Source organism: Sinocyclocheilus rhinocerous, unplaced genomic scaffold (assembly GCF_001515625.1).
Source record: "Sinocyclocheilus rhinocerous isolate Xijiao unplaced genomic scaffold, SAMN03320098_v1.1 scaffold1246, whole genome shotgun sequence".
NCBI lineage: Eukaryota > Metazoa > Chordata > Actinopteri > Cypriniformes > Cyprinidae > Sinocyclocheilus > Sinocyclocheilus rhinocerous.
The window spans coordinates 264,865-290,040 of record NW_015630543.1 but is presented as its reverse complement, the minus strand read 5'-3'; the positions used below and the strand labels follow the sequence as shown (position 1 = coordinate 290,040).

The 25,176-nt window shown below is 40.4% G+C and overlaps 1 protein-coding gene across 1 annotated transcript in view; it reads left to right on the top strand.

Annotated features, from left to right (window-relative positions):
• Positions 1-25,176, top strand: part of LOC107740527 (laminin subunit alpha-2-like) — a 230,930-nt gene that overhangs the window by 182,775 nt on the left and 22,979 nt on the right. Inside the window, 17 exon segments of the mRNA XM_016552978.1 lie at positions 3,119-3,281; positions 9,330-9,540; positions 9,614-9,730; positions 9,805-9,965; positions 10,763-10,901; positions 13,062-13,164; positions 13,287-13,403; positions 14,324-14,506; positions 15,140-15,294; positions 16,839-16,986; positions 17,162-17,294; positions 18,336-18,495; positions 22,725-22,849; positions 22,928-23,090; positions 23,186-23,330; positions 23,641-23,779; positions 23,890-24,010. Coding sequence (XP_016408464.1) covers positions 3,119-3,281; positions 9,330-9,540; positions 9,614-9,730; positions 9,805-9,965; positions 10,763-10,901; positions 13,062-13,164; positions 13,287-13,403; positions 14,324-14,506; positions 15,140-15,294; positions 16,839-16,986; positions 17,162-17,294; positions 18,336-18,495; positions 22,725-22,849; positions 22,928-23,090; positions 23,186-23,330; positions 23,641-23,779; positions 23,890-24,010 — 2,483 coding nt within the window.

Below are 25,176 nucleotides of genomic sequence, written 5' to 3'. Positions count from 1 at the left end.
GTGTGAGTGTGTGTGAGTGTGTGTGTGTGTGTGCGAGTGCGAGTGCGAGTGCGTGTGTGAGTGCGTGTGCGTGCGCGCGTGTGTGTGTGTGAGTGCGTGTGCGTGCGCGTGTCAGTGTGTGTGTGTGTGTGAGTGTGAGTGTGAGTGTGTGTGTGTGTGTGTGTGTGAGTGTCTGTGTGTGTGTGTGTGTGTGTGTGTGTGTGTGTGAGGCCTGATGCTTTGTAAATGAGTCTGTATCATTGTACATGGCTTTAAATGAGAAGCTGCTTTAGTTAATGAAGGTTCAGCTAACACTATGTGGTGCCTTAATTAAAAGAGACAAAATTCATTACTGGAAAAATAATCACTTAAACAGATACTCCACTCACTGACTGTGTGTGTGTAGTTAAATCAAGTTGCATTTATTTGTGTAGCACTTTATACAATGCAGATTCAGCTTCAAATCAGCTTCACATTATTAAACAGAACAGTAAAAATCATAAATTATGAAAAAAACTCAAATTCAAAACAATAGTGTTCAGTATACACAACAATTTATTTCAATGTTGATTCAGTTCAACCATGAACTGACTTCATTCATTATGACCAGATTCAGGGACTCATATGACTCCAAAATGATTCTTGATGCATCTTGTTTATCAACAGCATTTGCCTTCTTGTGTCCATCTAGACTGTTTTCTGTATAAATATTGTAACTGGGTGAAGAATCACACGACAAGTAATCTCAATCAATACCCCGGAGGGTGGATTTATTGGGGTGATGGGTGTTAGTGAGAAAGGTCCAGGTAGGTGCTCCGGTGCCGTGAGTGCTCTCTTCCGTCTTCCCAGTGCAGAGGGTCCGTGCAGTGCTCCTGTGGGGCTGGTCGGTCACACGCTGCTTTCTGTGGGAAAAATGAGAGGGCGAGTTAGTGCTCAGTCTCATGGAGGAATCTCCTAGATGGCAGGGCTTGCGTGGTTTATGTAGCCGCCACCTGATGAGGTGCAGCTGTGACCGATCAGCCTGTGATGATGATGGCCAGGTGCTCCTCGCTTGTTTCCAGGGCGACGCTGATGAAGCTTCGGGACGCTCGTCACAATATGCACAGGCTATTTGATTCTTCTCGCTGTTTTTCAGTGTCTCGCGCCTTGAGCATTTTTAAGATGCTGTTTTGGATAAAAAGAAGTTAACATTTAAAAATCATCTCTTGGGATCTTAATAAAAGTGACAAATTATAGCATCTCTGCTCTGATCTGCCAATAAAAGCTGAACAAGCATCGATAATAGTGTCGTACGAGAAGAAGCTTGGGTTCTGTGTAAATATATATCATTGTATGCTGTATTTCCATATATTTTTCCATTTTGGCTCTTGAACTTTTTCTGTGCATTTGAAAACGAGAGTGTAATGAGAATGGATAATAAATCTGTTGTTCACAAAAGAAAAGGCTTTTAAAAGAGAAGTTTCTCTGCAGCTTTCTGCCAAAATAAAAGCTCTATGGTTTATCATTTAAAAGCAACAAAAAAACGACCATAAATATTAGTATTGTTATAAATATTAGTATTAATATTATATAAATATTAGTATTAATATTTATTTATTATAATTTCATTTAATAATAATAATAATAATAATAAATAAAAAATTATAATAAAAATGGCAAATAAATGTTTGTTTTTTATTGAAATAATGCGCATACAGTTTCATGGCTGGTACACAAATATGGTAACACTTTATTTTACGGTGTCATTGTTGCACGTTACATGTACTTACTGTTATAATGACAATAAATTATGTACAGTATAATTACATGCAAGTAACCCTAAGCCAAACCCTAACCATATAATAAGTACATGTAGTTCATTAATATTACTCATTATTTAAATGTCTAATTGCACTGTAACAAGGACACCTTAAAATAAAGTGTAACCGAAATATGTATGGCGAGTTAATATTCTCAGGTCACAGGCCATTTACAGGTGTTTTAAAATGTTAGATTTATGCCCTGTGCGTATGTTTGTAATATGTTTGTGCAGCACAGATATATTTTTCAGCATTGCACATAGCTGTGATGTTTTGTCCTGCATGTGCATTCTTAATCATTATATTTATCAGTCACACATTTAAAAAAAAAAATCTGATTATGAGTTTTTGTGGACAAATCAAAATCTTAATTCCCCGAACACCTGTAATCCAAATGTAGTTAATACCTGAGAGGAGTTCTCACACCAGATGGAGTCATCTCTCCCACCGAATGCAAGCAGATTAAAACCATAAATACATAAAAAAGTGGTAACTTATTTTCTTGGATACGTGTTTGGCACTTAGAGCCAACATATTGCACTTTGGTCCTCTGGATTTTGATAACTGGCCAAAAACCGCTTCCAAAAAGCTTCTAGCAGAAGTGGAGGAGAGCTGACATCAGTCAGCGTGGAGTGGAAGAGCTTCATTATCCATTCTGTGCGTGAGCTCCCTGCTCCAGTAAACCGCCTCGTCTCTCATCCTCTCTCACACGCTAAACGAGGAGGAATCAAATGATTCTGTCCACCCCAAAGACCTGAGCTGCGTTTGAAACTTGCTATGCAATTATTTCCAGCTCAGCTCGCTTGGCAGGTATATACTGCACTCTTTGTAGTCGATCGACTGTTTGCGTTTGAACTCTCGAGGAATTTCACAAACGCATGCAATTGTAGCTCATTTTCATCTCAATTTAATGATTTTTATTTAAATTAGAATATGCAGAGAAGTTTGCTCGCTCTTTTATTTCACTCCCCCGTTTGAATTGATTGGAGTTTCAGAATCTAATTTAATTTGATTAAAGAACCTTAACTCTGCTGAGTCAAATTTAAACTTCTTTGAAGCAAACTGAAGCAGGTCACACCTATGAGATGGAGGCGAAAAGAAATAAGGGAAAGTTACATGTGTTCTGTGTATATATTGTCCCCTGTACGTGTCATTCATCATTTTATGAGAATGAGATTCATAGGTGGTCTGTTCACATTAGTAAATGTATTTACAATTACAGTATTTTTGTGCATTGTGTGTGCATGTAAAATTTCTGCTGCTCACATTAAAGCAAATGTGTCTCTGTGTGTGTGTGTGTGTGTGTGTGTGTGTGTGTGTGTGTGTGTGTTGTCGTCCAGCTTTACGGGACAAAGCGCTTGAGCTGAACGCAACTCTGGGCTCGACGGACGGGGCTCCTGAGAAGAGCGTGAACGAGATGAACGATGAAATCCAAACAATGCTCGCAGAACTACGCAAACGCCAGCTCTCCGGCAAGAAAAACATCGCTGACGAAGAACTGGGGTAAAACACACACACAACGTGTTCACACTGCAGTCCAGATTATGTCACTTTAATAACCAGATTATGTCCTGGATGTTAGTGCTGCCCACTTTTTCAGTGGCATTGGTTCCGGGAAGTATTTTCCCCATTCATTTTTCCCATAGGGATTTTCATTAAAGTTCACCTTCAGTTCCCCACTGATTTCCATAGTATGGAAAAAAAACACTATGCAAGTCAGTGGGGACCAACTGAAGGTGAACTATCCCTTTAAAGAGTTATATGCCATGAACCCAAGCAACCAGTTACAAGCGGAATGACTAAATTGCTCATTTTGATTTGAAGCAAAAATCGGACAAAAATACAAAGATATAAGACTGTGTACTTAACAGCTTTAGTGAGGGAAATAACGTCTCGGTTAGGTGCGTAACCCTCGTTCCCTGATGGAGGGAACGGAGACGTTATGTCATGATTATTTAAGAGAAAACGGCAATGAAATTTGGCTAGTGGATTTTGCATACCTGAGCCACTCCCCATGCATACGGGTATAAATAGGCGACAGGTGCATCCACTCTTCAGGTTTTACGCTGAGGAGCCGAGAACTTGTCCCTGGCCGCCAGTGATGGTTCGAGGTTGTGGCAAGCGGACATAACGTCTCTGTTCCCTCCATCAGGGAACGAGGGTTACGTACGTAACCGAGACGTTCCCTATCTGTCGGTCACTAAAAGTTATGTCGTGATCGACATTATGGGGCCCTGGAAAGCGCCACAACCTGAACCCCGTCACAACCCCATGACGTAGCCAATGTTGGCAAGCGGCCGCGTGTCAGACAAATGCTACGGAAAGGTCGTAACCTTCCCACCGCCCCAGCGCAAATTCGCTGACCTTGGTATCTGCAGGGATCACAGGTGAACACATCGCTGCTGGAGATAGCCAAGCCATTGTTCCTTTTCTGACAGAAATTTCTTAACAGAAGGGATTTCGACCTTCAACGAAAGATTTGCTTCAAGTCTTTCCGATTTGAAGTTTACAGCTTAGGCAGAAACGATAAGGAAGCGAGTCTTCCGGAGAAGGGCACTACAGAGGCCCCACCCTACCCGTAGGGAGGTAACGTGGAGATTATCATATGGACTGACCCCGGGCTGGGGCAGTACTACATATGGAATGGGTCTCTGGGGCAGGTCCTACCTAAGAGTAGGGATGGAACAACTGCCAGCAGAGACTGACAGAACACTCGGCTGCCGGGGGTGCTGGAGGATCCTCTGCCAGGGTTCGCCGTCCGGGGAACTTACTGGAGGAGGAGAAAGGCGCTCGCATCCCCTGGGTGAGGGGGAATGGCGCAGCAAGCATGACACCGGCCAGCTCTTCCCGCCGATTACCTGTTGCACAACACATGGGAAGAATCTGGCTCAAAGCGGAGACTGTAGAATCTCGTGAAGGTGTTCGGTGTCGCCAAGCCCGCAGCTCTACAGATGTCTGCCAGAGAGGCGCCGTGCGCCAGCGCATAGGAGGAGGCAACACTCCGTGTGGAGTGAGCCTCACCCCCAGGGGGCACGGCACGCCTTGGGATTGGTATGCCAAGGCGATGGCATCCACTATTCAGTGGGCCAACCTCTGCTTGGAGGCAGCCTTCCCTTTCTGCTGACCTCCATTGCATACAAAGAGCTGCTCAGAGCTTCTAAAGCTCCGGGTGCGGTCCACGTATATGCGCAGCGGGACACAGCAACGCAAGGGCTGGATCTGCCTCCTCCGAGGGCAGTGCTTGCAGGTTCACCACCTGATCTCGGACGGGAGTGGTGGGAACCTTGGCCACGTATCCAGGCCGTAGTCTCAGGACAATGTGAGAGTAGGCCGGCCCGAGCAAAAGACCCTCTTCGCTCACCGAAAATGCTTGGAGGTCCCCGACCCTCTTGATGGAAGTGAGCGCGGTCAGGAGCGCTGTCTTAGCAGACAGGAACTTAAGCTCGACTGAATCCAGTGGCTCAAAGGGACCCCTTTGAAGTCCTGCCAGGATGATAGAGAGGTCCCAGGAGGGCACCAGGAGTGGCCTAGGAGGATTTAACCTTCTGGCACCCCTCAGGAACCTGACAAATGAGATCGTGCTTTCCTAGGGACCGGCCATCCACTGCGAGCATGAGTTCCGGAAACCAGGTCCTGGTGGGCCAGAAGGCGCAACCAGTAAGACCTGCTCCTCGTCCTCCCTGACCTTGCACAGTGTCTGTGCGAGAAGGCTCACTGGGGGAAACGCATACTTGCGAAGAGCACGAGGCCGGCTGTGTGCCAGGGCGTCCGTGCCGAGGGGGGCCTCGGTCAGGAAGTAGTACAGCTGGCAGTGGGAGGACTCGCGGGAAGCAAACAGGTCCACCTGGGCTTCCCACGCATACTTGCGAAGAGCACGAGGCCGGCTGTGTGCCAGGGCGTCCGTGCCGAGGGGGGCCTCGGTCAGGAAGTAGTACAGCTGGCAGTGGGAGGACTCGCGGGAAGCAAACAGACAGGAACTTCTGAGACCTGGGCTTCCCCGAATCGACTCCAGATCAGCCGGATCGTCTCGGGATGGAGTTGCCATTCTCCAGGGAACGTGAGCTGTTGTGAGAGCGCGTCGGCTGCTCGATTGAGCTCCCCCGGAATGTGGACGGCGCACAGCGATTTGAGCCATGTCTGACTCCAGAGGAGGAGATGGCGGGCGAGCTATGACATGCGACGTGATCGTAGACCTCCCTGCCGGTTGATGTACGAAACCGCCACAGTGTTGTCCGTGCGGACCAACACGTGCTTGTCTTGCAGCAGTGGCCGGAACTGCCGCAAGGCCAGATGCACTGCCAACAGCTCTAGGCAATTGATGTGCCAAAGCAGTCGGGGCCCGGTCCAGAGCTCCGAGGCTGCCTGCCCGTTGCATGTAGCGCCCCAGCCCGTACTGGAGGCATCCGCCGTGACAATGGCATGCCGGGACACTTGTCCTAAGGGCACCCCGTCCCGTAGAAAATCAAGGTCCGACCAGGGGCTGAATAGGCGGCGACACGTCGGTGTGATTTGTGACACGATGTGTACCGCGGTGCCATGCCCACCTCGGGACTCGGGAGAGTAGCCAGTGCTGAAGTGGTCTCATATGGAGCAATCCGAGCGGCGTGACTGTGGCTGCGGATGCCATATGCCCCAGGAGCCTCTGAAAGTGTTTCAGTGGTACCACCGTCCAGCCTCTGAAGGAACTCAGGCAGTCCAGCACAGCATCCTGATGCCCACTTCCCGTAAAAAAGGGGCCGTCCACGACAGATCAGATCCTCATGCACCTCCGGGAAGAAAGGAACCAGGGCAGGGCGTGGTCACGAGCCTCGACCCGTGCCGAGGAACCAATCATCCCGCCGCAAGGGCTCGGGACCGGGAGGTGTGCACGCCTCCAGCCTGGGAAAGCACGGCCGTCAACTCTGGGTCCGATTCGGCAACGGCGGCAACACCCGAGGGGGGCCGGCTCACCGAATCTTCATCCTCAGAGTATGATTGCCCATCCCCCGATACTGCTATCGACAACTGATCCTCTATCGGCGCGCTGAATGAAACGCTGGGCACGCCGTGAGACGGCACAACAGAATCATCAGGGAGCCGCATAGAACAGCTGCTGCGGGAGGAGTGAGAGGTCCGTGGGGACTGGCCCAGCAGAAAGGCTCTCACTGTAACCCTCAGATCGCCCAGAGCGCTAACCGATGGTCACACGCTCACAGTGAATGCATGAACCATCCACGAACGCAGCTTCAGCGTGCTGAATGCCCAGACACTGAAGACAACAATCTTGGCTGTCGACAGAGGATAGGAAACGCAACCAAGAGGACACGGCCGGAACGGCGTCTTTAAAAAGACGCAAACCGACCATGATTTGCTCTTTTAGGAAATCTGCTCTTTTAGTTTAAGTGCCCAGGGGAATCGCTGCAGACAGGGACACTGCTGTTTGCACCATGACGCCAACCAGAACAGCTTCCAGACAGATGATGAATGGCTTTGTGGAGATCAACACGTTCATCCACTCGGCTCCGAAGCAAAAATCTGAAGAGTGGATACACCTGTCGCCTATTTATACCCGTATGCACGGGGAGTGGCTCAGGTATGCAAAATCCACTAGCCAAATTTCATTGGCATTTTCTCTTAAAGTCAGAGATGACTGGGGCTCCCAAGTGAATCCCCATAATGTCGATCACGACATAACTCGTAGTGACCGACAGATAGGGAACTACAATCCCAGGAACCAAGTCTTCAAAACAATGGATAATTATTTATTTATTTAGTTGTTGGTTGTATCTATAGTAACATGAAAATATGCATATGTATACAAATATGTACGTTTTATGACAGCGTAGTGAGATTGACTTGATTATATCATTGTGGGTGGAGCTAAAGAGATATTTTGTTCACTGCAACTGGTTGGAACTGGTTGATTGGTGGATTTTTCTGTACAGCATCATGGCTAATGTAGTTTTTCACCATAAACTCAGCTGTTAAATAGGAATATTAAAAAAAAAGAAAAAGTTAAAATAATGTGGGTTGATGCTTTCAACGCAAGCGTATTCCATCGATTAGCAATGTTTATAAGTTACCATTAAAAATTTCCCTATGGAGAAAATGAATGGAGTTTATACAGGCTGTTGCACTCTATAATGGAAAAATCATGCAGCATTGAGGTTGTGCTTAAAATGCGGGACACAGGTGAATAATAAGCTCTCATAACAGACAGTGTCGGGATTTGTTGCAAAGTGTTTTAATGCAGCGTACTGTTCATAAGTAAAGATCACATGAATGTTGCTCAGTTTGAGTACCACAACAAACCTTCTTCATACAGAGCACATAAAGCTATGCAGCGGTGAGGACGCCATTCAAGCTCACAGGTTGGAATAATTGTTTTGGTGGCATTATGTTTCTCGGTAGTATTTTGTGGTTCATTGGATCACAGCTCAAATGAAGAAAGTTTCTCTTTCTTATGTAAAATCTTAATGAACTAATTAAAAGTTGACCGAGGTTGGGCGGGGGAGGAATATTATTCCAGCCTAATCAAATGACTTCTGTAATGGATTCCAGCGTCTGTACGGCCATGAGAGAACAGAGAGAGACACCTAGAGGAAGACAGAGGGAATGAGTCAGTGCTCGAGTAAAGCTGGAGCACACAGAACCCGTTTAAGAGCTGCCAGTTCCACTTCATTAGATGGTTTACAGGTGGATTCAGTTTGAGCGCAGCGCTGAAGCATGTACATATTTGATGTCTCCTCAGAGATCCCCTGTCTTTTAGTAAAAGACAAAAGATGTCCTACAAAATACAGTATTCAGCTCTGATTGTAACATCTTCATTCAGGGTTGTAGGAATTTATATATGAAGGAATAGTGTGTGCAAAAACATAAATTCATCACTCATGTTGTGATTTATTCACCCATGTGTCGGAACACACAAAGTGAAAGTGGGTGGCCTCAATCTGTCAGTCACCATATACTGTAAGTCTCATACACTACTGCACAAACGTTTGAGGTCAGTATGATTTTTGTTTTTGAAAGAATTATTTTAATGCTTACCAAGGCAGCATTTAATTGATCAGAAATACAGTAAAAACAGTAATGTAGTAATGTTTCAAATAGCTGTTTTCTACAGTATGTGAATATCTGTTAAACTGTAATTTATTTCTGTGATGCGCAGCTGACTTTTCAGCATCATTACTCCAGTCTCCAGTGTCACATGATCCTTCAGAAATCATTCTAATATGCTGATTTGCTGCTCAAGAAACATTTCTGATTATCATCAGTGTAGAAAACTGAAATTTTTTTTTTTATGGAAACGGTGAGACATTTTATTTTTCAGGATTCTTTGATGAACAGAAAGTTCAAAAGAACAGCATTTACTTTTGTGACATTAAATGTCTTTACTGTGACTTTTGATCAATGTAATGCATCCTTGCTGAATAAAAGCCAAAATCTCACTGATCCCAAACATTTGAATGCTAGTGTAGTTGGTCATTCTGCTTTGCTTTGGTCTCTTAAAGGGTTTTCTTATGTCATGAGTCACAGATAAGGAGCACTCGCTCTCTCTCATTATCTTTATAGTGCCGCAGAGGCTCTTTTGGCTAGAGTGAAGCGTTTGTTTGGAGATCCACACCAGGCCACAGAGGACCTGAAGAAGAAGGTCAGTGATAAAATGGGCGATTACAGGCAGAAACTGGATGAAGCTCAGGATCTGCTGAGGGACGCGCACAACAAAACCAAACAGGCCGAGGGACTGGCTGTTAACAACCAACTGAACCTCGACCGTCTGCAGGTGCACACTTACACAAACTTACTGTATAAAACGCTCTGAGTCGTGTCTAAAGCGTTTTGTTATGTTTGAGCAGGGAAAGAGGGATGTGGCCGGTGAACAGAAAAAGGAAATGGAGGGAATTTTGGCCGAAGGAGAGAAGATGCTGGACGAAGCTAACGCTCTCTCAGACAGCATCAACCAGGGCAAAGAGGTCAGTTTCTTGCAGGAACGTTACTAAACAATAATTTATCCTCAGAGCCGTGGCTTACTGACTGGCGTCTGCAGGAGCTGGAGGAGATGGCCAGAGAGCTGGGCCCCCTGCAGGATAAGTTGGATTTTAAGGTGGCGCGGTTGGGTCGCGGTCTGGACGACTCCATCCCTGATCTGCTGCTGAGAGCGGAGGACCACGCCAGCCAGCTCAACGATTCTGCTGCCATACTCGACAGGTGTGTGTGTGTGGTGTGAGTGTGAGTGTGAGTGTGTGTGTGTGAGTGTGTGTGAGTGTGAGTGTGAGTGTGAATGTGAATGTGTGTGTGTGTGTGTGTGTGTGTGTAGTGCAGTTTCCAGCTCAAATGAACACTAGACGCAATAAAACACCAACAACTGTTATTCCTTTTCAAACAAATCATGATTACAAGGTGCAGATTATTGATTAATGTAGACTTTTTTTGCATGTTTTTTTGCACAGTACTATGTTGTGAGATCAAAATACTTTTACCATACTGCACGAGTTGTGAAATGTAATAATTTTTTTTTTTCATTTGTATCACATAACCAGCTCTTTGTGTAGCTGTTCTGACACGGTAAACTTGCTCGGTAGCACACCCGGTACAGCATTGCACTTGTGATGTGAAGCACTCAGATACCTGTGAAACACAGGTCACAATAAAAGAGCTCAAACACTTGCAGAAACCAGATAAAATGGCATGGTTGCTTCTGCATGCTTTTGTTAAAACTGTTGGTTGGGGTCAGTGTAGGGTTTAGTGTAGGTGCTACTTTATTTATACGTACAACAACCAATGTAATAAAACACTGCCAGATTTACATTCATCTATTTCGGATAGAATGTGCTTTCAGTGCCACTCACTGGACATTTCATTTCAAAGCTGTCACGAAATGTGCAGAAGCGATGTAGTATCAGTTTGTGGAAATGTGACCACACAGGCACGTTTTTCCAGTGAGCCTGGGTTGATTTAATTTGTCTTCTCTCACTGATCTGAATTCTGAACTTTGATTTCTGTAGCATTCTAGCTGAGGCAAAGAACCTGTCCTTCAACGCCACCGCTGCTTTCAACGCTTACACCAACATCAAGAACTACATCGATGAGGCCAATAAAGTGGCCAAAGAGGCAAAGAAAACCAGCATTGATGCTCTACAGCTGGTGAGGAAACACACACACAATCAGGAGGGTCTCCTGTCTGCATCAGTGACTGATGTGAACTGCTCAACGTGGGCAGCAGTTAATTTACATTCGGTTGTTTTTTTTTACTTACAGTACATGCAAATCTTTTCAACTCATGTCTTTTTGTGTTGAAGCAGAAAAGTCAAAAAAAAAATGTATTGCAAGATATTGCAAGAGTTTGCCAATGGCAAACAGGGAAATGCGGGGACACGTTATACAGTATAGTGTTGGGGATGTAACGGCGTAACGTAATTTAATGACAAAATAATTGTAACTGTAATCCGTTACAGTTACAGAGAAATTAAATTACAGTTACTTATGAAAATGTTAATGGTTACAAAGAGGATTACATCTGAATATTTTCTGTAAATAGCTAGGATATTTTGAATAATATTTATTTGTTGCTTTGCCTTTTTTTGATGTGCACGATGCCTCCTGCACTTTAAAGGCTGTTTAGTAAAGTGATGCTATCCTGATGCCAAAAATCAGAACAATCTCAAAGTTAAAGGTGTGCTAACGTCTGATTTTGTGGTGGCTGTGCTTTAAAATTAAACTATTATTATCTTTATTCAAGTGGATTTTGAAAGTCTGGCAGTAATCAATGTTGAGTACTTCTGTAAGGTTAACCCTGCCTGCTTTAAATGTTTCAAAATGATTAACAGTTGAAAACATTTGTTAGGAATTATAAAAGTAATCAAATGTAATCAGTTACTTTAATAGTAATTGAAATAGTAACACTACTTATTATTACATTTTAAATAAGGTAACTTGTAATCTGTAACCTATTACATAGGAGTGGCGCTTTGTGTCAGAAGCTCGTCTGTAATGTCTAGAGATGCTGTGCTTCACTCCACACCTCAGGCAGCTCGTGTTAAAGCTCTTCAGGTCATTTCCATTTGTCCTGCTTCAGAGATCAAAGCTTTCCTCCTGTTCTCCCGTTATCATCCCTCGCTCCTGTCGTTCACCCTCTTTCACTATCCTCTCACGTCTGACGCAGAACCGGTGGGGCAAAAGGTTAAAACTGAACAAGGGTGCTTCACACAAGAGTGTCAAACCTGACAATATGCAACAATACTAAAAATGAGCTTTCAATCCTCTCTCCCTCTCTCAGCATGGAAATACGTGCACACTGATCGTATCACATTCAACAACATTTCTGTGTTAAATTTCATATTGAATATCATTTTTGTTTATCGCCACACATTTAGGACCATTGCTTTTGTGACTTTCTATTACTTGATAATAATCAGAAATGTTTCTTGAGCAGCAAATCAGCATATTAAAAGGATTTCTGAAGATCATGTGACACTGAAGACTGGAGTAATGATGCTGAAAATACAGCTTTGATCACAGAAATAAATTACAGTTTAACAGATATTCACATAGAAAACAGCTGTTTTAAATAGTAATAATATTTCATAATATTACAGTTTTTATTGTGTTTTTGAACAAATAAATGCAGCCTTGGAGAGCAGAAGAGACTTCTTTCAAATAGATTAAAATTAAATGTGTGGCATATATGTGAGCCTGGAGCACAAAAGCAGTCTTCAGTCGCTGGGGTATAATTGTAGCAATAGCCAACAATACATTGTATAGGTCAAAATTATCCATTTTTCTTTTATGCCAAAAATCATTAGGATATTAAGTAAAGATCATGTTCCATGAAGATATTTTGTAAATTTCCTACTGTAAATATATCAAAACTTAATTTTTGATTAGTAATATGCATTGCTAAGAACTTCATTTGAACAACTTTAAAGATGATTTTCTCAATATTTAGATTTTTTTGCACCCTCAGATTCCAGATTTTCAAATAGTTGCATCTCAGACAAATATTGTCCGATCCTAACAAACCATACATCAATGGAAAGCTTATTTATTCAACTTTCGGATGATGTATAAATCTCAATTTCGAAAAATGTAACCTTATGACTGGTTTTGTGCTCCAGGGTCATATATACACATTTAAAAATAACAGTCCTTTATCTTGCATTGTATTGCATTTATGTATTGCATAAAACACAAATGTTCAAAACATGTCCCTCCCTATAGTACCATCTAGTCCTTAGCAGCAGGTTTTGTGTCATCTGAAGCATGAGTGGCACCCGCTCTGACGTGTGTGTAATGTCCTGTCTGTAGGCCTCAGGACCCAAAGGATCTCTGAAAGACCAGGCCAAGGGTTCGGTTCAGAAGAGTCACCGTCTGTGGAACGAGGCCAAAGAGCTGCAGAATGACGTGAAAGGTGAAAAACCACATCAGATTTCCATCCTCAGCAGAGTTAATACCGTCCTGCGGCTTCTCACAAATCTTCCCGAGAGAAACCTTATTGTTTTTCCCATGTCTTTTTCTTCTTTCTTTTTTCAGAAAATGGAGACAATCTGGGTGCTCTTCAGTTCAGACTGAAAGGACCCAACAAAAAGAACAAAGACTTACAGAAAGGCCTGAACGACACAATGGAGAAACTCAACGCCATCCCTGATGGTGTGTGTGTGTGTGTCAGTGTCAACCTCACCAGCTTGACTTCAGAAAACACTGAATCTGTCACTTTAAACCTTCATAGGGTTTGATGTTTGCTGTTCCTATGGTTAAACTGAGGTGTGTGTGCATGTGTGTGTTTGTCACACATTTGATACAGGTGCTGTCAGGACGAGGTTATCACTGCGCGCAGTGTGTGTGTGTGTGTGTGTGTGTGAAACCTAATAAAATAAAATTAACAATAAAAAGTAAAAAATTAAGAACAAAGATTCTCCTAAAATAATTCAAGTGTCTTTTCAAGAGGTGTAATCTAGAGAGGTGATAAATTTGTCACAGATCATTGTTTTAAAATGGACATTTATGTTTATGAGTGGGTCTTACAAAGCATTTTTCTTTATAATGGAAAAAAATGAAAAATTATATTTCTTTCAGAAAATTTAAACCCGAAAGAAAAGAAATTTGAGGACCATTAGGATTTGTTTAGGATTGTGAAATTGATTTATGACAATTAAACACAGTTCTCCACCATAATGACTGAAAATATAATAATAACCATAGCAATAATTGATGAATATAATCAAAACTGGAAAGTATGGTAGTATTTATAGTGCTGATGTAAATGTATGCTGATTCAGTCTACTGAGAATCATTGAGAAGAATACAAATGTAATGAAAACTCAAAATTAAAATGCCTGGATGCCTGAATTTGGAGTGAAATGTGCTTAATTGTCATGAAAATTAAATAAATAGTTCTTAACTAAACAGGTTTGTTTAAATTTATCTTACAACTTTTTTCTTTGATTATGGAGTAGAATATGACCTGAGCGTATTCCTCAAAACGAATGCTGTTCTTCAGCTTAGTGAACACGATGTTTGAGACGTGCAGCTAAGCGTGTTGTGTTTTCTCGTTGTGTGGATGACGGTAGATCTGGCAGCGAAGATCCAGGCCACTAAGCTGAAGGCAGCGGAGGCCAACGACACGGCCATAGACGTGCTCCACCGCCTGAAGGACATGAACCTCAACCTGATGGGCCTGAAGAGGAACCACAGCAAACTGGAGGACGACGTCAAGACAGCCAACAACCTGATCAAAGACCCGGAGAAAAACAGTACGACTTCCATCCAACTCCAGCAACAATCCTTCTTTATAGAGACAACAGCTGCATGGATCGTGAAGATTTGATTTCTTAACTGAAATGTTTGTGTTACGAGATCACTTAAATGCTTATTTGGTATTTTTCCCCCCCATTTGATTTTGAACGTCGACAGCAATAAGTATGTATACACGATTTTCTTCTTTCATCTGTGCGAATGAGTTTAAGAGCTCTCTCCGCTCCCCGAGGCTTCAGCATGGTGCTTTTATCCGGAGCGCTGCATGTACAGAGAGAGTGTTTTCTCCGTTCTTTGTTTCAACCCAACAGGATTAAACGCAGCCTTTGAAAGCTTCACTAAGCTTGTTATCCTAATGAGCGCTTTAGCTAATTACAGATGGAAACTCTTCTCTTTTGAAATAACAGCTCCTTGTCTTTCGCTGCCTACGCTGCAAATGAGAGATATATAACATGTCACTTTTTCCATTTTCTCTTTTGTTTCTGAATTCTTTCATAGTCTCTTGCGCTCTTATGTTAGAGCCTTTCATTCTCCGCTCTCCAGCATGTTTCTAATGTGGTGTTTATTTTCTGCTGTCACGCTCTCGTGTGTTAATGTTGGTGACGGCCGCTCCTCTGCGTGTGCGTCTGTAGTTCACGCGGCCGGAGCTAAAGTCAAGGATGTGGAGAACGAGGCCGATAGGTTGTTGGAGAAACTGAAGCCCATTCAGGAGCTCCAGGACAACCTGAAGAAAAACATCTCGCAGATCAAAGAGCTCATCAGCCAGGCTCGCAAACAGGCCAACTCTGTGAGTACTGCCCATCATACTCCAGGAGAAGCATGCTTTATTCACTGAAATCAATTTCACATCAGTTTATTAAAATATTGAAGTTCAAGAACAATGACATTTTTAGGGCCCTATGAAATTTTTAACCAAGCTCTGTGCTTTCTGTTTTCATTTTTCTGGGATTCTTTCTTAATGGTTTAATTAATTATAAAAAAACAACTTTATCTGTTTATTTTCAGATCTTTTGTGTTGTGTATTTTATTGTTTCTGGTAATCAAATTAAGGCATAAAACATTAACAATTTAATTAATCTGAAAATTAAACGGTTCATTATTTTTTTAAATAAAAACATGGAAGAATTTTTTTTAATTATTATTCGTTAAAAAAGTATCCAGCACTCTCTTCAATCCACATGTAACATTATTTAAAGTCATAAATAAATTCTTATTTATTTACATGCCGAGATGCAAGCAATCTTCTTTGTTGTTACAAAGTGCAAGAAATCAAGTGCTCAGTGCATTTTTAAAACAACAAACATTCACGCAGAGTGTTCAAATTCTTAATATCTTAATATACAATTCCTGACATATGTAATAATAGTTAACAAACATATATATTTAAAGAGAAGGATATACAAAATATGCAAGAATATATATATTTTTTTTAAATTCACATTATAGAAAACTGGATAAATTCAAGTCTTCATTCAAACCATGCGGTTGTACCGTATTGAGGCAAAAAAAAATCTATTTACTTCCAGTTTGTAATATTTTCTGTTCCGAAGTGCTCAGTGCATTTTTAAAACAACAAACATTCACGCAGAGTGTTCAAATTCTTAATATCTTAATATACAATTCCTGACATATGTAATAATAGTTAACAAACATATATATTTAAAGAGAAGGATATACAAAATATGCAAGAATATATATATTTTTTTTTAATTCACATTATAGAAAACTGGATAAATTCAAGTCTTCATTCAAACCATGCGGTTGTACCGTATTGAGGCAAAAAAAATCTATTTACTTCCAGTTTGTAATAATTTCTGTTCCGTATTCATGTAACAACAAATTGGAAGTACCATATCTATTCCCCAAAATTAATTAATTAACTTAATGATTTACTGTAACTCTGTGAAACGTAAAATGAATGTAGAAGTTTAATATGTCACATATCACCATTTAATTAAGTGTACAGACCTACTTTTGATTTATCACACAAAATTTGCCAAATTCCGTGACATTCCGCGTTATACATTAAATTCCGTTTTTATGGCTGGATTCCGTCTGCATTTTTCACATCACGGAAATCATAGATCCCTAATTATCCTCATGCAAACAGCTCATAGCACTTGATGTGAACAGACTAGATACTTTCTGTCAGCATTACATTTTACACACTATTCTATGAACACAAAATCAATAAACATAGAATGGTCTTAATTTTAAGTTCTTGTTGATTTCTCCTTAAATATGCTACAAGCTGCAAGAAGAGAAATACGATCATTCATCGTGTGCTGTCTGCACTCTCTGGCTTGACCTCTCATGACCTTTGACCCCTAGATTAAGGTGTCTGTGTCGTCCGGTGGAAGCTGTATCCGCACCTACCGGCCGGAGATCAAGAAAGGCCGCTATAACACCATCATCCTCCATGTGAAGACGGTTGCTGCTGATAACCTGCTCTTCTACCTCGGATCGGCCAAATATGTGAGTGAGAAACTGTCTGGATTTCTTCAGCTCTTCTGCTTAAGCGGTCAGTCTGAGGTGTGAACGTACATTTGAGTCAGAAACAGAGATGACGAGGGAAATAAGAAGAGCTTATTACTCTTCCACACACACATAATGTCGTGTTTGATGAGAGCTGAATTTCCTCAATCGTGTGTAAGTGGATTTCTTGGCAGTGGAGATGAGGAAGGGTAAGGTGAACTTCCTGTGGGATGTGGGATCAGGGGTCGGCCGTGTCGAATATCCCGATCTCCTCATCAACGATGGAAACTGGCATCGGATCGAGGCCTCACGGTAATTCAGGGTTCACGTACACTGTGTGTTTTGCTGAAAAACAATCATTTCCTCATTTTCTATCAGATTTGATCACCCTTTGTCACCCTTACACATCCTTAAAACAAGATTATATATATATATATGTGTGTGTGTGTGTGTGTGTGTGTGTGTGCGTGCGTGCGTATTATTGTGTAATATAATTTTCTTTAAATTTTTGTACTATATATATTCAGGAAATATGAAAAAAATGTCTGAATTGGGAGGTGTTATATTTTAGAATTGTGAGATATCTCGCAACTTGCCATTTAAAAAAATAAATAAACAAAAGTAATACCACATAATTCTGGCTCCCTTAAAAGAGATATAAACTCAGAATTCAGAGAAGAAGAAAAAAGATGTTAAAACAGGAAGATGTGAAATTGAAAAAGTGAAAAATAAAGTCAGAATTGTTAGATAAAAAGTTGCAACTACCGTTTTATTTTATTTATTTGTTTGGTGGAAAATGTGTTTCATGGTTTTTAGAGAATATATATTTTTTTTTAAGTTTTTCTTACTCCACTGAAATATTTTTCCTTGTTTTAACCTCACTAGATTTCGTTTTTGTGGAAAAATTAACTTTTAAATTATTTAAATTTAAATTATATTTTTTTAAAAACTCTTCTTTTGTTTTTTGTTTTTTTTTATTTTAAGTGTTAATTCAATAAAACCAAGTCATAATTTCTGGTAAAATAGAATTACTTCTTATCAAATGCTTCTGCTTAAATGTTTCTGATTCCTTCCCAGATGTTAGTTCTGTAGACAAATGTGAATTTTGCCTACATTAGATTTTCTTACAAAACTAAAATGTTATTTCAGTTTGCATGTTCATCTAATGACAGAAGTACAGATAAACAGTTTTTTGGGGGAAACATTGATTATTATTTGCAGTGTACAGTACAATCCTTCTATTAATCATGACTGAAAAGGGAAAACAGCTGTTTATTAGTAGCTATTTATTAGTATTGCTGGTTATCAGCGACTCAAGTGTTGGTCTTATTCTCATGTTTTCGTGGTGTCCAGTATCGGGCTGAACGGCAGTATCTCCGTCCATGCGCTGGGGGGGCCCAAAACTGGCATCTTACCGACCCTCAGTAGTGCCAAATCACCCGAGAGTTACACCGTGCTGGATGTGGACCAGAATGCTTACCTGTTTGTCGGCGGCATGCTGGGCTCAGTGAAGGTGAGAGAGATCGCTTCATCAATCCACCGCACAACACTGCATTTTCTTCATTAGTGCTTAAATCTGGTTTTCCAGTAAAAAATATATAAACATGTTTAAGGCAAAAAAAAAATCCATGCACTGGTCAATTTAGAGAATTTATGCTATTTTGCTTATGTAACATTAACATTGCTGATTTATATAAAGATTTATATAAATAATTGTATTCCTAATAACATGCGGGAAATTTATTTTTTATGCCTGTTGACAGTATATTCTAAATAATGGAGTGATAAAAAGAGTCCAAAATCCAAATCTCCTCTGTAAAAGCCTACCTCTAATATGTCAACAAAATCAAACAAGAATTTAGAACCCGACTCACCCAGTGTTCAGAATCCTGTCTGGAGAATGTATGCAAATGATTGCATATTTAATTATATTATAATGTATCATTTGCATATGTAAATATTGCATTTAAATAAACTTGTAATACAAACCAGGGGCCCATTCTTCGTACATCGTTAACTCAGTTAGCTGGATTTGATTGTTGACGATTTCGCTTGATCTTGGATTGGTTGGTTCTTTGAAGCTTATCCCGGAGTTGCTGTCATAGCAACAGGAGCATCTTATTTCATGTAAACAGGATTAGATCGCATCTTTTTAAGCAGAATTGATACTTAAAATCTGCCCCAGCCACTGCTGTTTATTACAAGAGTACCCTACTGATCCAGGGACAGTAATTAAAAAAAAATTATAATTTAAACATTTATTTAAAAATATATTATATTGCAAAATAATATAATAATGTTGTGTAATCTATAATATAATATATAGACAGCAATGTGTAAAAATTAAAGGGGTTCATTCCAATAACTTAAACTGTACAATGGGTGTACCCCAAGGATCAATATTAGGCCCTTTATTATTTAGTTTGTACATTAATGATCTCCCACAGCAGTGCGAAGGGATACAAGTGCAAATGTATGCTGACGATACTGTTATTTTTACACATGCGAGAACAGCAGAGTTAGCAGCTGAAAAGCTAAATGTTGCTATGGAAGGGATTACACAGTGGTTAGAGCAATCATGTCTTACCTTGAACACTTGTCAAACAAAAGGGATGTTTTTTTCTAAAATTAATGTGTGTTCTTCCAATGCAGATATTTTTATAAATGGTGAAAAGATAGAAATTGAAATAGAAATTGTTACTGAGTTTAATTATCTTGGTTTAACGCTGGATCCAAATCTCAGTTTTAAAAAACGTAAAGAAATAGGTGAGGACTATAAAATATAACTTGATAAATTTCAGACAAATTAGACAATGTTTACCCACTGATGTAGCCAAGACTTTTATGCATGCTACAATCTTTTCTCATCTGTCATACTGTCTGACATGTTGGGGTCAAGCAGGAGAAACTGTTTTTAAACCTTCAAAATCTCTTTATAAACAGACTTTTAAAACTCTGGACAAAAAGCCTAACTAATATCACCACTGTAAGGTCTTGGAGAAATACAATTTTTTTTAGCTTTGATAATTTTAGACTTTTCTCAAATTTGTGTATGGTATATACAATTTTAAAGGGTTTGGCCACTTCTATACTTCGTGATTTTGTGCATTTTCACTCTACAGTCTCTGTAAGATCTACTAGATCATCATCTACTAGTGATTGTGTTGTTCCTTTTCGTCATTCTGCCTTTGGGTTATCGTCTTTCTCAGTGAAAGCTGTTATTCACTGGAACACTCTACCAGAAGACATAAGGATGTGCACATCTATTGACATGTTTAAATTAAAACTAAAATCTTATTTAAAATCAACTCAAATCGGTAAACACTGACACGGTTGTGGTTTAACTGAACATTGTCTTTACTGTTCTTTTTTGGCTCTGATAGGATGTACTGTATTGTATGTATTTGTTGTTTTGTTTTTATGTTTATTTGTGATTTTGATTACCTGCCAAGGGACCTCGAATGAAAACTAGTCATTGGCTAAATTCGGTACAATGCATGAAATGGAAACATTTATGTTAAAATTGCACATTGTCCCTTTTCAAATAAATTGTAATAAATAAAATAAATAAATAATACTATAGACACAGTTTATAAAAGTCCAAAAATGTGTCAAGTTTTTCGTCAGGTGTCTTTTTTAATTATATGATGTTATTATGTTGCTGTCTTGCCGTCAGCCAATTGCTGCATTGCTGATCGTGGTTTCGAGTATCGATACCTAGCCCCTTTTAAACCAACTCATGAATGCGCAATTATCTCAGATAACTCCATCCAGCCATTCTAATCATCAACAACAGGTGCGCTCGAAGAACCGAATTATCCAGATCCTGATTAGCGCGTAATAAGCGATGTACGAAGAATGGGCCCCAGTTGTCTTAATGTATTGTGATTAATCAGCTGAAGAAGTATGGTAAGATCTATTAGTTAATATTTTTAGCATATTCACCTGTAATGTCTTGCCTTAAACCAAGATAAATATGCTTAAGAATCTAAATTCTGTCAAGTCACCTTTATTTTTACAGTGCTTTATACAACAGGGATTGTTTCAAAGCAGCTATCAGTTATAAACATTAAAGTCACAGAATCAGTGATGCAAACTTCAAAATGAGGCAGAAGCTAAAAACAGCTCTAAAAAAATCTGTAGTAGCTATTATTTAGCTCTAGTCAGTTTAGTGTTGATTCAGTTCAGTTCAATAACTGTGTGAAGTTCATTCAGTATGAAACAAGTTCAAATTCAGCTATAAGCAACTCTACTGAAGACCAGTGTTTGAGGAAAGTTACTTTTAAAAGTAATGCATTACAATATTGCAATACTCCATAAAGACGTAACTAATTACATTACTTAGTTACCTTTTATGGAAAGTAATGTGTTACGTTACTTTTGCGTTACTTTTTAAATCTGGGCAGGGATTGCTTGTTTGTTTTTAATATATGAAGTTCTATTTTGGCAGATGTAAAAGCCCTTTCACACCAAAAGTGAAATAAATAAGCGTCAGGCTGAAGGAAATGTAAATTCACATCTGTACAGTAGAGGGCGCAGCTCAAACAAATTGCATGAAGGAATATGACGCAGGAGAACAAAGTTCAACACTCAGTCTTCAGAAATAAAATGCAACCCAAATGTTATGTTTATCTAAAGTTATTTTTGCTTCTTAGTATGGTTGCATTGGATCATCGAAGGTCAGCAGCAAAAACACTGCTTAATAAAATGGGATTAAATACATAAAGTATATTTAAAATATTTAAATATTGCAGGTTTGCGTCATATTCTGAGTTTGCATTTCACTGTTTCTATTCATTTTGAGTAGCACTGAATCTGTTTTTGTGCAAGTGAGATGAGTAAATACGTACATGTTCATATTTAGTCTAGATAGAACTGCAGTAAGATCATGTTCACACAGCGAACACAACATCTCTGCACTTACTCCTGATTTCTCTCAACATGGCAACACGAGAGCTGTTAGTCAGGACATGGGAAACAAAGTAACTGGTGTTACTTGTAATGCATTACCCCCAACACTGCTGAAGACAGTAGTGACGTTATTCAGCTCGAGTCACTTCAGTGTTGATTCAAATCAGTTCAATTCAAAGTGTCGATGTTGCAAAATTCATGAATTGTGAACTAATTTGATTCAGTTTTGTTCTAATCCAATAGTATCAGTGCTGTGAAATCAATGATATTACTGCGACAATGGCAATTTTGAAAGAATAAATGTGACCCTGGACCACAAAACCAGTCATAAGGGTCAATTTTTTAAAATTGAGATTTATGCATGCTGAATAAATAAGCTTTCCATTGATGTATGGTTTGTTATGATAGGACAATATTTGGTTGAGATACAACTATTTCAAAATCTGAGAGTGCAAAAAAAATTAAAATATGGAGAAAATCATCTTTAAAGTTGTCCAAACGAAGTTCTTAGCAATGCATATTACTAATCAAAAATTAAGTTTTGATATATTTACGGTAGGAAATTTACAAAATATCTTAATGGAACATGATCTTTACTTAATATCCTAATGATTTTTGGCATAAAAGAAAAATCGATATTTTTGACCCATACAATGTATTGTTGGCTATTGCTACAAATATACCCCAGCGACTTAACACTGCTTTTGTGCTCCAAGGTCACATATTTTGAATTATTGTGCAGTTTATCAGTATATTAAGTCTGAACTGTTTTATCATGTGAAATACATTCTCCTCGTGTGTGTGTGTGTGTGTGTGTGTGTGTGTGTGTAGAAGGCAGACGCTGTGAAAACCACCACATTCTCAGGCTGTATGGGAGAGACGTCTCTGGATGGAAAACCCATCGGCCTCTGGAACTACAGAGAGAGAGACGGGGATTGTGCTGGATGTGTGGTCAGGTGAGCAAACACACACACACAGCTGTGAGCTCAGTGTGAGGAGCTCAGTGTAATGTGTGTGTGTGTGTGTGTGTGTAGTCCTCAGCCAGCGGACACTGAAGGCACGATTCAGTTTGACGGAGAGGGATACGCCGCCGTCAGCCGACCCACCCGATGGAACCCAAATGTTTCCACGGTCATGTTCAAGTTTCGCACGTTCTCCACAGACGCGCTCATGATGTACTTCGCCACCAGAGACATGGTTATAGCCCGCCCACACCATATAAATGAGCCATTTTACAGCATTTGCATGCGTTCTGCTGGTTATATCTGTGCTCTGTCTGTCTGTCTGAGCAGAAGGACTTCATGAGTGCAGAGCTGAGCGACGGGAGGGTAAAAGTGAGTTATGATCTGGGCTCTGGCACCGGCTCCATCATCAGTGACAAACGCTATAATGACGGCAAATGGAAGTCGTTCACCATGTCCCGCATGAAGAAAGAAGGTACAGACATGAGAACAGAGCAGCTCACCTTCAGCAGTGTGCCGAGCCGGTCTGAAAAATGAACATCCGTCACTTACCCAGCCTCATGCTGTTCCAAATGTGTTTCTTTCTTCTGTGGAACACAAATGGAGATGTTCACATTGGTCCCTTGCAAGCTTTCAAAGCAGTAGTCCATGTGACATGTTCAATGTATTTCAAAATCTTCTGAAGTCATATGATGAGCGTGGCAAATAAGGTTCACCTGTCTGGGAAATCAGTGTGTGAATGTCTGACTATCTGTGATCACACTGTCTCTTTTACATTTGCTTAGCAAACATCGCCATAGTGAACATCGACACTAATGAGGACGAGCAGTTGCGGATGGCGTCTCCAGGTGGAGCGACAGGCCTCAACCTAAGGGAGGATGAGAGGATATATTTTGGCGGTGTACCCAAGACTGGAAACTACAGGTGTGCAGATGTGCATTCTGATGTTATTAGATGAGTTCCTCCTGTGTTTAATCTTACGTCTGCTTTATAAAACAGTTGCTGGATGAGGTTTTTTTTTCACGTTTCCTCAGGTCAGAGGTGGTTTTGAAGAGATTCTCTGGCTGTATGAAAGACATTGAAGTTTCCAGAACGCCGTACAATCTGCTGAGCAGCCCAGACTACACAGGACTGACCAAAGGCTGCTCCATTGAGGTACAGCAACACAGCACCTTCCTGCCTTTGTTATTGTCTCTCTTCACTAAAGGCAACATTTGCTCAATTTAAGTATTTCTCCACAAGCAATCTATATATTTCTGTCATGACAACTCTCGGAGGGATTGGCATGGTAATGTACATGATAATGTTAATGTATTTGGTCTTGGCGGAATAGATCTGCTGCTGCTGCTGCTGCAGAGCAAGTACCGAGACTTGCTACTGCCAATACATCCACAACATGCTGCTGTGAGCATGTAAGAAATATTGCTGCTGCAAATATTACATACATGAAATAACCCCCATATAGCATACATGATTCACCTCGTAGCAGATCTATACAGGTGGAGCTGGGGAAGGGGGAGGGTTTCTGAAGCAAGCTGCGACTGCAACAGCAAGCACTAGTCATATATTTGAATGTTGAGCAGCGAGCTCATTGGCTACCGATACAGGAGAGAACCAATCAGCTGTGACATGTGATAATGATGTCATTTGGTCAGATTGAGTTAGACCTATCGAACTGCGCCATCTAGAGTTTCATGCCAGAACTCTGTGTATATATATATATATAAATCTTTCTCTTTTTAAAGGAAAATCAGAAGAGAATTAGCAAGGGGTGGTTGTTGCTGGTTACTGTGTGATGATTGAAATCGCGAAATGGCCTCAAACGATTAGTAAATACACTGCAAAACGTTGTTTTCTAATACACGCACAAATTGCATGTATTCTTCTGACAGCGTCGCGCGCTCAAGGCGCTATCTGCTCGTTAGCCAGGGTTCAAAGTCCAAAGCGCCAGGAAAATCTGCGCTGAAACAGTGTTATTCGTCAACTGCTCAGTAACATTTTTATGCATTTTTAAAATAAAATAAGACAATAATAATGATAATAATAATTACAACAGCTCTATTAATACATTTATTATAACACTCACACAATGTTTTTAAAAAAAAATCTCTTCTGCTCAGCAAGGCTGCATTTATTAGTACAGTAAAAAATACATAACTGATTCAAGAAGGGGGTCTCAGAAATGGCCAAAAAAATTATATTTTACGAGCTTATTCATTGTAAGTTAAATTGTGCTTTGTTGGTATAGTGTCTGCTGGAATGTTAAAAATGTTCAGTGTTAAGTAAATATTTTTAAATTGTTGTTTTGTAATTGATTTTTT